At 37.7% G+C, this 13,762-nt stretch overlaps 1 protein-coding gene across 1 annotated transcript; it reads right to left on the bottom strand.

The window, feature by feature from the left end:
* Positions 1 to 237: 237 nt before the first annotated feature.
* LOC146476182 (putative G-protein coupled receptor CG31760) lies at positions 238 to 13,737 on the bottom strand. The gene is made up of 10 exons (XM_085114673.1): positions 12,935 to 13,737; positions 8,842 to 8,998; positions 7,622 to 7,960; positions 7,369 to 7,437; positions 6,554 to 6,663; positions 5,506 to 5,720; positions 4,316 to 4,454; positions 2,824 to 2,929; positions 1,957 to 2,100; positions 238 to 1,426 (listed from the first exon to the last, which is right to left on the bottom strand). Exons 1-10 carry the CDS (start codon positions 13,735 to 13,737, stop codon positions 1,325 to 1,327), a joined length of 2,184 nt encoding a protein of 727 aa, XP_084970799.1. The 3' UTR covers positions 238 to 1,324.
* Between the last annotated feature and the right edge of the window lie 25 nt (positions 13,738 to 13,762).

Here is a 13,762-nt window from a genome sequence, read left to right as displayed (position 1 = left end):
TTAGGCTGATTTAGCAACAGAAGGGGGAACGTCATTTGACTATATATATATTTTGAATATATATGGACATTCTTGATGCGCACGCCGTTGCCAGTAACTGACGTTCCCGTTCTATTGCTAAATCAGCCTAATGCCCAAAACGGTGAAATAACCACCAAACGCATAAGAATACACCAGAGGTGAGTCAGTTTAACTGTATTCATTTTATTGAATGAAAGTTGAGTAAGCATTATTTACAGTTCTGAATCGACAATATTTTATTCCCCATACAAAATCTTACAACGCGTTTAAATTCTCAACGGCCGCTTGTAGCCCAATACCGCTTGCACTCAAAGGTCATCGTCCCACTTGTAATTAATTATTACACCCTCCCCAGTAAAGCTAGCTTGGGCTGCCTGTGCTGCTGCGTGCAAGATTTCTTGGCATTTGTTTTCCTGTTTCTGATTTCACAGTAACTCTTTCGAGTGCTTTGACACTGATACAGCGGGCGGGCCTAATTGTTATTCTTTTTTTCACGTTTAAATTACCCTCCCTGGCCTCATTAGCATGTATAAGAACAAAAGAATTTTCACTCAAAAGCGAGGTCAAGAAGGCTTTAATATTTGCATGCACATAAAAGAATACTAATTATGCCCACTATTATGAAAAAGGTCTATGAGTTCAACTTTCTTTCTTCTTTTAAGGCGGGGGTCTACCTGAAAGCCGTCTTCACGCCGCTTAAAATCGGTTCAACGGAAATATCTCGTTCGCGTTTCAAGCAATACAAAAACCCTGTGCTCATTACACAAATCAATGTTTTGAGGTGTTTTGTAAATTTTTGGGTGATTTTTAGGTATATTTGGGAGGAGACAGTTTTTCTCAAAAGAGTAGTAAAATTAAGAGAAATAAGAAATATTAAAGATTTAGTGAAGTTTTAAAATTAGAATTTGTAGTTAATAATTAATAGACGGATACCAAGTTAGTCCACTAGAAGCCCAGGGTGCTCTTGCGTGGGTATCAACTGTCTGTTAGTGTTCCAAAAATCATTTTCTTTCTTCCATTCTTAAAACCTCTTCAAATTTCACTCAAATTCGGGTGTACCCCCGCCTTCAACGTAGATAGCAGCTGTGGCGTTCGTCCTTTAAAACTTATTTCACGATGTGCGTTTTTCATGGGATAATTTGCCGTCCACTCTCGGGCTCATGCGCAGTTACGTGAATCTGGGGATTATTTTCGGTCGGGAATCATTTATATTTGCGGCGCGGTGCATCACGTTTGTTTACTCAGTTGAAGTAGCTGATAAATGAAACCACTTGAGAGATGAATAGTGTTCGATCTTGTTTGCTTAGGTTTTGTTAGATCCAGTCTTCCTGATATGCCTGTTTTGCTCGGTCATCAGCTGAGATTGAAGACGTGCTACTCTTGAAGCGAGTCTCTTTATCTCCAGCTACGGAGAAACAACACAAGCACAAAAATAAATCAGTGAGAAATTTTAATTTGGTGTTTACACTTTCTGTACAAAAACAATTTAGTAAAAAAGTTCATTATTTGACTCAGTCAAGAAGGCCGTCTTGTTAGAGCCTGCCAGTGTCCCCTGCGCCTTTTTTTTTTGTCATCATCCGGGACCGTCAAGGTAATTCACATGTCGAAGTGTCAAAAACAGTGAGTGAGAGAGTGAGTGAGTGAGTGATTGCAAAACTCAGCTCACCTAGAGCACAAGGGGAGATAGTTTTGCACTCACTCAAGATGGACGAAAGCAATTCTGCAATTCTTTCTGCAGTTACTAAACTCAGTAAGATTTGATCACATATTGAAAAGTTGATTCTGCAAGCAACTTTAGGTAATTCAAGTCGATGACAGCTAGTGTTTCCCGGCTTTTGCTGGCTTAGTAACTTGTTGTTTTTCACTGCTGCCCATTTCGAAACACTCAGTGAATGTTAGCCGGTGAACAATTATCAAAATTCTCTAAAACCAAACCTTAAGTTCTGAGTTTTCCCTGCCCAGTGAATTGACATCAAGCTCTTCCGTGAAATGTCCCTCCATTGAATCTGCTGACGCGATGTTGGAATTCAGAGGATTAATGCGCTGGTCGTTGTTTTTCATGGTAAGAAGTAAGCAAATCTGGAAAAACCAGGATAAAGGTTGAAGAGGAACATATTTATAAATGCAATCAAAGTTAAGTTCAATTCAATTCAATTCAATTTACTCTCCACGCATGATTGTATAAATACATCATAGTATATCAGGACTCCTTGAACTGTACCTTTGTTGTATTTTTTTCGTATACATCGTAGTTATTTTAGTTGTATCTCTTTTGTAAGTTATATATTTCTCTCACGCGCATTTTGGTTACTACAATAGGCCATTTCCGATTTACTGTGAAACTCATCATGAAAGCGAGGCTAAGTGGAAAACTTTTCATGTTAAAATTAGTTTTGTTTGCATATGAACGAACACTTGTTTTCATAATAAAAACTTTGCATTTAGTCTCGCTTTAATAATGAGGTTCAAAGTAACTCGAAAATGGCCTATTGTAAGAGCGGTTTTTTTTTGCGACCCATACAATGTATAATTGGGCAATAATTAGGCCATCAAAGTATTGTGAAAATGTAAATATAGCTCGTACTGTAAGTAGTGTAGCTATTGAAAGTATTGTAAGTGGTGTAATCAGTGTTACGTTAGTACTGCAAGTATAGTAAGTATATATAGTAAGATTTGTAAGAACTGTAACTATCGTAAATAGTGTAAGTAGTGTTTAGTATTGTAAATATTGTATTCTGTGTGACGTAAGGCTGATAAAAATTGTTAAAAGACCTAAAAATAAATGAATCCAGGATGCATTACCTTGTGCGAAAATAACAACACAAGCGTGACAGAAGCTGTTACGTGCGTGTAGGCAAATTCCACGGCATACATCACATCTGGTGACGAACCATTCCTCAGTACTGCGCTGAATACAAAACAATATAAACACAGGTCACCTTATAATGACGCAGCTCTCCTAGGCTATCAAAAAGCCAAAATTAAATCCTGCGTCCTCACAGGCCAGTTCTAGAAAATACGGAACCCTACAGTACACCAACCCGGCAATTCTGTTTACTTCTATCTCATCTGCACAATTTTTTTAACGAGTATAGTTAAGTTGGGGCACTTTGTATTTTTCTCTCTTTTTCAGCCATTTTGATGTTAAGGCTGGCAAGTCGCCCGAAGACATCGTAGGGAAAGAAGCGTTTCATTCATGTCCTTGTCATGTTCTTGTCAAATTGTCGACGGGTATTATGTACAATTCATAGCCTTTAAGCTAATTCTGTACGCGAGTACATTGAACACGTTCCCTTGAAAATATAACATCGATAAATACATTTACGCGCAGGGAGGATTGCAACCCTTAGGTGTCCAAGATCAAGGGCCTGTTTCACAGGAAATTCCTCCGCGAATCTGGAGAAATATTCGGGAAAATGTCAGGAAAATAATTACGGCACAGCAGGATATTAAAACTCGGGAAATTCGAAATTTTTTTCCGTGAATGTCACCGAAAAATTGGGAGGATATTCCAAATTTCCGGAAGAGGGTACTTTTATTGGACAAAAATGCCTGGAGAGGCCCATGTGTATTTTACGGTCTTTTCGAGTGGAAGAAAAAGTGCTGGTCATGTTGTGTGTAAAATAGTTTCACATGGAACAGTGGATCCGCTGTTTTTTTTCCTGGCGCGCTACTTGCCTTCAAATTTCATTGGTAAAGACGGTGTTAGAGCGAAAAGTCAAATAGGATTTTAACGAGCCTGACAGGCAGGAAAAACAAAAGAGACATTTTTTACCCAGCCAGAACCAGTGTTTTAATAAAAAAATCTCAGCAAACTAGATATTTAAAAACGTTCCAGCCAGTTAACCGTCTAATGTATTCAGTTCCCAGCCAGCTCTATTTTAACCTGCAGAGCGGGTTTTTAGTCGAGCTGCCCCATTAGGTACTCCTGAGTTACGAATCGTGAGGCAGAGCAATACACATACCAGACACACACATTAATACCCGCTTTAGTGAAGCCGGCATTTATGAGGTGGAAACTCCTTAAGTCACAGAATTCCTTTTACATCGGAAAGGAAACCATTTTTATGTTTTTAGATCGCAGTTATGTCCAGGTAACTTAAGCAGGAAAGAATCCTGAAAAAAATTAGCCTTGAGCGGGATTTGAACTCCCTGAACTCTATTACCAACATAACTAATTTGATGTCTTTCAGTCTTTATTGTCACAGTCGCTTAAATTGCGTTCACAACTGCAATGGTCACTGATTCAGTGTTAATTGTTATTTTTAATTCACTGGTAATTCCGTTTTCATACCTCAACACGTTGATAAAACACATAATAAACATGGCGTTATATGTAGCGTAGCTGATAAACTTGCTTTCGTTGTAGACTTGAGGTGCTTTCCTCACTTTGAAGCTCAGCCACATTCCCCAGGCAAGCACAATAAAGTCGGCTGCAAGATAAATGAATAAAAGAAAATGAAAAAAAATGAATAAAATAAAGACCAAAAATAATTACAAATGACTTCCACTGATGATGCGATACGAGGTAATAAGAAAGGCGAGGAGACTGGGGACCAGATTGGGAGGGCCCCCTTTCTCCAGTTTCTGCTCCTTTTTTTTTGCCACGCGCAATATACGTATTTTGTCGCCTTTATCATTTGCGCGCATCGTAATTTTCTTCGCGTCGCGCTACTCCCCACTATAGAAACGCCTTGGACAAGCTAATGGATCTATGATTTATCCTAGGCAGCATAAAGGACATATACAAGAAAACTGGAACAAGAACATTCAGCTTGCGTGATTAGAAAACCTGGATCAAGCACGTGTGTTTGGGAGAATTGGAGTTACGATCAGGGGAACTTAAGCTGAATGCTTGCATCAGTTTTATTACAGAGGATATTATCAAATAGTACTGATGTTTGTATAAAAAAGCTCGATAAGAATGTATTTACTGAACTTTTTTAAATTTATCGTTAAGGTAGGGCTCAAAGGGTCGGACATGCACGATATGATTTATTACAAATTGGTTTCCATGTGACAGCAAAAGATTGTATATTACCGCAGGATCGTAGAAATTTTTCACTCGATCGAAGTTCAAATGATAGTCAAGATTACTTTGTTTCCCCATGAAGCGCAGCACTGATAGAATAGAAGCTACTATTTGTTTCGGTCGCACGATTACAGAACATTGTTCTGATTGTTATCGACCGCATTCGTGATTGCAAATCAACGCAGTTGTTGAAAGACGGTCGCGCGAGATACAATAGTATAATTTTCGGAAGCTGATTTTGGGATAGTCTAGAAATTATTTGAGTTCATATGGAAGACAAGCTTCAGCAGAAACAGATAACCTATTACATTTAAAGTAGCTTATAATAATAATAATAATAATAATAATGATAATAATAATAATAATAATAATAATAATAATAATAATAATAATAATAATGGTAAAAGTTAGAATTATTTAAAATAATTGAAATTATTTTTAGTCCGTTTTACCTGCTATAATCATGATTCCAAACCATCCTTGTGAACAGCGTTCATATTTCAGTTTATTTGTGGTTACAGTTGGTTCAACTGAAGGAGGTTGAATTACCATCCAAACTGACAGGTAACTTGCATACAGCATCACAATGGCGGACAGTCTTCTTGCTAGCCTACCATCTGTAATGGAAACTTTACGAGCCGAACGCACCCGGAAAATTAACGCCACCCTGGAGTGTTAATTTGGCATGTCAATCAATCAATCAATCAATCAATCAATCAATCAATCAATCAATCAATCAATCAATCAATCAATCAATCAATCAATCAATCAATCAATCAATCAATCAATCAATCAATCAATCAATCAATCAATCGATCGATCGATCGATCGATCGATCATTCAATCAATCAATCAATCAATCAATCAATCAATCAATCAATCAATCAATCAATCAATCAATCAATCAATCAATCAATCGATCGTCTTGTTATTAGAATTTCAAAGAAGGCAGACAAAGTGCAGCCTAATGCTTTGTCGTTATACATAGTACGGCAAATTTAATGAACCCACAATATGCTATTGTATTCACTCTATATTCACTCTAGACATCTCGGTGGCTACTTTTTCGTCTGTTGCATCCTGTTGATAAGTCCGGTCTGTTGTTGTTGTTTCTCCGTTGGTCTAGGATTAACATCATTATTTCACAAGCAATCTGGCTTTGAAATTAGTAATGACAGTATTGACAAGTTCAAATGTCAGTGTCAAATACAATGACAATGCTGTCACGAGGAAGGCCAAACGTTGTTCCTTAACTAATTTCGCTAGTTTTTATTTTAAAATATTTCTCCAATACCTTTCTAATTTTAATCTGGCTTTAAGCACGTGTAGGTGCTGAGGTATGTGGCAGTGGGGACAAAGCTTTAGTCATGGTTAACGTTTAACATTCTACACTGAACTGAACTCCAACTTTACGACCTTCATTTATTACTGACAGCAGGACACCAAACAAGGCTTAAGTTGCGCATACGCACCAAATATTGATTTCGAGTCAAGTCTTACCTCCACGTTTTTAGCGTCAAGGAGCCATACACCAAGGAGAATCCCATGTGGTGAAACCATGGTGACAAGATACATTGGAATCTTGAAGGCTCGGGAAATGTCACAAGGAGCTGAAAGTTGGAAGGGTAACAAATAAAGAATAAAAATCAAAGGGTTGGTTATTTAAGCGAGATTTAGACGATCCTTAACAAAACCGCGGTGTAACCCGTCGATTTCATTCCGGTAATCTATCCACATAGTCAGGCATCGCCTGCTAAAAACAGTGAAGGTATAAAGCAGTAACTAGACACATTGATCTAAGTTTAGTAGAATAAGGAAGACTTTGTTTAAGTACCCGGCTCAAATAGTGTTTTGCAGTCTTTAGCAAATTCAACAATCCATTTAACCAGATGAACTGCGTAACCAGTTGGTTCGCGGCACTCGGTCGAATGCTCTGCTCCTTAGTTTTCGACGAACTGAATTCAAGTGGTTATGGTCAATTTCATTCATAGCTATTCGATTCTCGCTGAGTGAAACTTTAACTTTTTCAAGAGAAAAACTGCTTTCTCGTGCACAATCAATAAATCTCCTGATACATAGCAGTGTGCAGGATGTTTGTCCCATGATCCTAGTTTAATGGTCTTAGCTCCCACGAGTCTCCTGTAGCTCAGTGGTAGAGCATCCGGACTAGCAATCGGAAGGTCTTACGGTTGGACTCCTGATAGGAGCACTCGGAATTTCTTTTTCCGAGTATGCCTGTGTCATTACTGAATAATACATCATTCTTAAATCTCCTGATGTTTGGTAGAATCTTAAATTGCAGTAGATTGTCGTACCTCTGTGTACATCATTACTGCTCCAAAGATGATGACTTCCAAGAATCGAGGACTTGAAGCTTTAAAAATCTAGAAAAAAAGTAAAGCATACTTTCGGATCAGTATTAATATTGTTCCTCTGTCCTTACTCGATATCGCTATGAAATCTATAGTTCCCCCCTCTTTTATTCCAAGAGCACAAAGAGAGGCGCCAGTCTACCTGGGGCCAACTAGATTTGCATGAGTTATAATCTGATAATGTCAGTAGTTTTACCTTATTTTGCCAAAATTTGTAAACCACGATTGCAAACACCAACGAAAACATAATAGCTAGGCAGTTTATCACCAACAACGTAAATCTCAGTCCAGTGTACACACTATACACACACGCTCTGTCATCCACGCAATCCTCGCACCCCTCGCTACACGCGAGACATTCAAAACCATCCTCGTAGGAGTTGACTTCCCCTCGCAACATTTTATCGTACTCATCTTCTAAGATGCTGCCGTTGAAATACTTGTGAGAAGCAGAGAGGTCTGGGAAGTAGTAGCCTCGTTTGCAGGTGCAGAGATAGCTGCCGCGTCTGAATCCCCGGAAAGAGACTGGATCACACTGTGTTAAAACAGAAATTGCATACATCATTTAGGAAAATTTTCTTTTGTAGGGGAGGGGGGTTGGAAGCTCAACTAGCCAACTGTAATGTTTTACCAGATCCCTCTCGAAACTACAACCTATTCACCCGGCCCTCGCAAAGAAGGAAACAAAAGACAGTTGGTCACATTTCACGTTTCCTTTTCTGCTGTGAAAATCAGGCCAGTGTGATGCCCTTTAATATTCAGGTACCCCTCCCCTCTTTCCCCTCTCTCCCCTCTCTCTCCTCCCCTCTCTTTAGAATCTAACATAAATGCTACACAATCTAGGGAAGGCGGATGTTTTCGCAAGTGGATTTGTACATTATTTCTCAACAGTAAGATTGATCATTTATGGAATCAAAAGTTTTAACCTTATGTGTTATTTTACTGTCTATGGACCTGTTGAAATATCACGATTACATTACAGAGGTGGTTTGAAGATGTTAGAAAATGAATTGATAACTTTTTAGAAAGGTAAGCAGTTACGTGTTCTGCCCTCATTCAACGTTTATCGATTAATTTAGGTAGTCGTTTGCTAGATGCAAGGTATTAATTTCCAGGGGGCATTCAATCAATTTCCTTGGAAAAGCAGTGTTAGGAGGGGGCGTTTATTATAGTTGGAAGGTTTATGAACAGATGCACAACTATCAAAATAACTTTTGCTACCGTACTTTGTTGAAGAGGCGTTTTTAAGATAAGGGTTATGAAATAGTGCATTGACGCCTTCTCAGTTCTACGTGCTTTGACAGTACTTAAAATTTATAAGATCTCAATTTGGTTTTAATAAATTAATCAGTAAAAAATTACTTAAAATAAAATTAATAAAAAATAAATTGATTTTTTTTAAAAAATTATACTCACCATCGTACTCGCTTTACATCTGTGCGTTCCCAAAAACGTGTTGAGGGCAGCGTGTTTGTTACCAGGCTCTTTTGTCTTTTTTAATCCGGAGGAGGTCTGGGAATCACACTGGTTAATGTCAACGTCCTTCAGAGAAATGTCTACACTCACAGTACCCCTAAAAAGAATCAGAGAAAATGGTACGCTTATCATTTTAATGATAAGATAATATTGATTTATTCCGCGCAAATTCAACCTAACGTCTTCAAATGCGCCTTACAATGTTGATAATAATTACAATGGAAAATTATAAAATAAAATTGTACAATGGCTCCAGAGCGTCAAGAAACGGAAAATATACAAATTCCTGTCATAGACTGGACATTAATTTAACTAAATCCAATGTAAACAAGCGATAAAAAGCTTTGATAGTAAGAAAAAATCATAATGTTCATGTTCATAAGGAGAAAGCAGCTCCGACAAAAGCTCTGATCTGTCAGAAATGTTGGCAAAATGCTGTGAGAGCGGAAGGCGCGATACTGAACTGTGTAGGTGATCGGCCATGCTCACCACGAAAATTTTCAGAAATCTAGGAGCTCTGAAATGATATTTTTAGCACTTCTTCATGGATGTCCCTTTCAAGTTTACACTGGTAGCCTTTTAATTGGTTACAAGTCAACATTATTTATCTCCGGTCCTAGGCCGTGTTGGTAATAAAGAAGTGACTTTTGAGATCATAATGTGAAACAACAGCTAAAACAAGCGAGGGTTATTTTACACGGCACTATTCTGAGTCAGTATCAAATCCTCCAAGTCCTGGTAAACCCGCTATAAATGTACTCAAGAACTGAACGTAAATGCTCGAAAGACGGACAGAACAAGCGGCCAACTTAGGAGTAGGAGCCGTGCAGGCCCAGTGATCCAGCTTTTTTAACCAGGACTTAGCAGCTGTTGCTTCAGATGAACGACGACGGAAATTATGACTTCAAAAGGACCGGGATCGGTCTGCAAACTCACCATTCAAACTGGCATTCCAGCCACATTTGAATTTTATTCATTACACTAACAGAAATGTGAACAAATTGCCCTCTGGAATCAACCCCTCGGGAAGAATTAATAAAGTATTGTATTGTATTGTATATTTGGTAATCATTTTTCGACTAACAGTATATAAATATCTTTTTAAAGTCAGGCGACGTATAAAGTGCCTCGTCTTGTCTACAATTGTCTATTTTTTTTTTAATTTATCCAGCAATAATATATTACTTAGGAAAATAAAAAATGCCCGGTTTATCAATAATCACACGCTTTGTCGGATTTTTAGCGCTCGGAGAAAAATAGATTGCAAACAAAAGTTAATTAACCTAAGAAAGACACAGTCACTGTGCAGATTGTTAGGGACACACTGTTATTCTGTGACTGATACTGCAACTTATTTAGTTTTGTCTAGTATGGCAGAAAGAAGTGGAGGGAATCACTTCTGTACATAAATACATACAAACTTTATTTCTACTCCAATTGATGAATAGCGCAGAGGATGTTAGTACCTTCGAATATACTAAGGACAGAACTAATAATTTAAGTGTAAAAATACCTAAAAGGGATTTGTTGTTCTTCGTAGGACAAACTCTTCCACAATAGGCGAATCCCGTATAAAAACAAACCAAGAGATGTTACTAGATATCGATCTTACTAATTTCATGATTTTGCAAGAACGATCAGGAGTCAAAGACCAGTCCATCCTTAAAAACTGTAACATCTAAAATTTCCTGGATACTGTATTTTGTAATGCCCTTTATCGTGAATTTATTGATCGTCATAAGAATAGTTTCGTCAGTTGAAATAGTTGCATTTTAATAGAGTCGCTTTGCTCATCAATATCCTTGAACTGTATGCGATTTATAATTGTAAAGCTTAAACTAACACAAATTTTAACATTGTTAAACCTGTGATCTGTTTTTTCCACTGGGTTTTTATTAATTATCCGGTTAACTGAAGAAAACAGTGAAGGCATGGAAAGTGTTGTCGAATAATGTCTGGATTATTATATTTTTTCACAAGGGAAAATTTGCTCTACCGATTAAAATTACCAGTGTTAATAAATATCGAACAAACATCGTGATGCAAATACGCTTGCCTCGGCGAAAAGCCGCAAAATTGATGGCGACTTGGCGTTAACTTTACGTTAAAAAGAACAATATATTTAATATTTTTGCGATATTCCCCTTTCACCTCTGCTCTCAAACGCATTCGGTTCAGTTCTGCTCCCTAACTATCCGATGTAAAATCGCAAAAGAGACTTCAATTTGTTGAGTCTAAAAAATATTTCACAAACTCCCTGTTAATGCAGGACGGTAATGTTGCACCTGCAAGCTTCTTTTGAGACTTCATAACAATTTCTTTTTACCTTAATGAATTATATTCCTTTGACAGTCACCGCTGTTTCACCTAAACACGCTACTCGACGTTTGTTTTAACCCGAAAAGACAAACTGGAAATTAAAGAACAAATAAAAGTTTTTGCAACAAAGGTTTATTTGAATGTCAGTGTTATCTGCTTTGACTGTTGGTAAATTTGTTGAATTTGGTCAATTTATTTTCCCATTTTCGGTTTTTGAATCTAATAACAAGTTTGGAGACCCCGTTAAGAAGCAAGCTATAAATTAAAATTAATTAGAGATGAAAAAATAATGGTTCCAATTGTTGAATGACATAGGCCGCAATGTTTGGTTTTCATGTGAATCGACTACCTGCCGTTTTGTCAACTACTAATTGAAAACAAGAAAAAAATTAAAATAAAAATACGGATTATTTAGCTACAAGCTTAAAAATGCATAGAATATAACTAATAGTTTTATGATGTTCGATCGTTTTAATGACCTTATTGGCAAATCTTGCAGAAACTCCAAAATTTCCTGCTGACTTGATGATAGGTGAATGACCGATAGCATTTTCAGTAGGACACATTGATCAGTTTAAGAGCACTAGTATTTGATTACAAAGTCTGCTCTTAACGCTCGAAAATCTTGAAAATCTTAAAACAGAAGATTAGCGATTCAGAACGTCGTGATGCGGCAAGAAACAAGTTTCATTCGTTCACTCCCTCAACCAAAATAAATCGGTAAAATTGTGTAGTTTTGGGTTAGCATCAAAGGCCAGTTATTTTGCACCCTGATTCTCATGTATGTAGTTATTTTTCCAAGTAAAATACGAACGCGAATCTCAGGTTAAGGCGGTTGCCGTAAACGCGAATCTAAATCTTTTTAATGTTTTCTGCTGCAGATGTGGTAGTTTTTCCACCTTTTAAATTTTTGATGCCCGGGCTTAAATATCTACGTCAACCAAGGTTAGAAAGAGGTCCCTAGCTAGATCCAACTGAATTCAACTGAAATGTTGTGACATCATTATTGTGCGTATCTTATTATAATAAAATCTGTGGCTTTAGTGTAATGTTAAAGAAATTATATTTGGTGTTTCTTCATTTTTCTTTTGAAATTACCCTAATCTTGCTGGGTATATATGCAAGAAATAAGAAAAAAAATATCACCATAAGAATCTTGGAAAATAGTTGACCTTTCTAGCAGCTGGGGCTGGTAGACTATCGTGTGAATTATGTTCATTTTCCGCACATCGATTTTAACTTCCACGAGTTTCAAACGAATCCACCATTTTACAGAACTCACTTGTCATAATTTGACATAATGCAACAAGATAAATAGCTAATTTTTGGACTTCACTTTCTTTGTTTTGAACGCGAAAAATTTGAACGCAAAAAAGTTGTGACCGTGAAACGCGCAGCACCGGGAGATGTGACAGAAATAATTGAATTGCGGACTACCCTTCTTTCTTTCGCTGCTCGGGCTTGCTACCAACGTCTACGAAAACATTTTTGACCTTGATGGGGCTTACTTCCCACGACCTTCAGATGAGATCACCAGCAAGTTCTAGCCACCGGCGAATTGAAGACATATTTTAGTGTCAAATTTATGCATTGTTCCCCGGTGGATTTATAACCAACCCCAGTATCAGTCTAAACCGATCAGTTTCAAATCGCGTCTGTATCCGTCCGTATCTGCTTTTAAACTGAGCTATAGAATGTTACGAACGATACTTACAAGAACTCCCTCGTTTCATTAAAGATGGGAGCGAGAAAAGTCACCATCCAAATTTTTCCTCCAAAACAATCGAAGTACGGCCTCGTCCACAAGCCATCTTCATACCTCACCAATAAGCGAGTAAAGTTATGAATAATGCTCTGATTCCCTTCACCAAGTGTATACTGAAAATCCGTCGTTTCCACTGCCAGCTTCCTATTTCTAGTTTTAGCTCTAATGCCCGTCCACCAAATCGCGTTTGGACTCGTTGAGTAGTCATAATCGATGCTCAGAGCCAAATCTACAACATGAACGCCTCCATTCAATTTATAGTCTTTGAACGCGTAAGGACAAATGCGTTTGTTTCTGTACAAGTTTGGCTCGAAACACGCAATGGATCCAAAAACAGACGACGAGAAGAGAACATTAGCACGGACAATTTCGAAAAGCATAGTGTCGTTTTCAATCAAGGATCGACCATCAGAGGTTTTTACGGGCCAGAGAGAAGTCAAAAGATTCGCCATTTCAACTGCCAAAAGAGCCTCGTTTTTCCATCGTTCACTGTCAAATGTTATGTTTAGTACAGCGACATCATTGCAGCCAGACTTGTTTTGTAACTCTCGATAAACTTGTGTCACGTATTGCAATTCTTTCCCGAGATAATCCAAGGCCGTACTTTTCTTGGTTCTGTGCACGTTATCAAAATATATTTGGGATAAATTTTGTTCTTGTTTGCTTTCTCCTTGGACAAGTGCTTTCTTATTAAACGCAAAAATTATCGTGTTCAAGGCAGTGACAAGACACAGCGTATGCCACGCTGCCATGGTCGTGTTCGTGAGTGTATAATCA

The sequence above is a fragment of the Pavona decussata genome, unplaced genomic scaffold (genome assembly GCF_977016875.1).
Source record: "Pavona decussata unplaced genomic scaffold, jaPavDecu1.1 SCAFFOLD_78, whole genome shotgun sequence".
NCBI lineage: Eukaryota > Metazoa > Cnidaria > Anthozoa > Scleractinia > Agariciidae > Pavona > Pavona decussata.
The sequence above is the reverse complement of the archived record's forward strand: the minus strand, read 5'-3'. Positions and strand labels throughout refer to the sequence as shown.

Bases quoted from the DNA above. Each gene is read 5' to 3' on its own strand.
- LOC146476182 (XM_085114673.1), bottom strand. From the start codon at position 13,737: ATGGCAGCGTGGCATACGCTGTGTCTTGTCACTGCCTTGAACACGATA. The intron at 2,101-2,823 runs GTAATGCATCCT...TGGTTTTTCCAG, and splicing joins TGTTGTTATTTTCGCACAAG to ATTTGCTTACTTCTTACCAT. The intron at 1,427-1,956 runs GTTTGGTTTTAG...GTTTCTCCGTAG, and splicing joins GGGAAAACTCAGAACTTAAG to CTGGAGATAAAGAGACTCGC.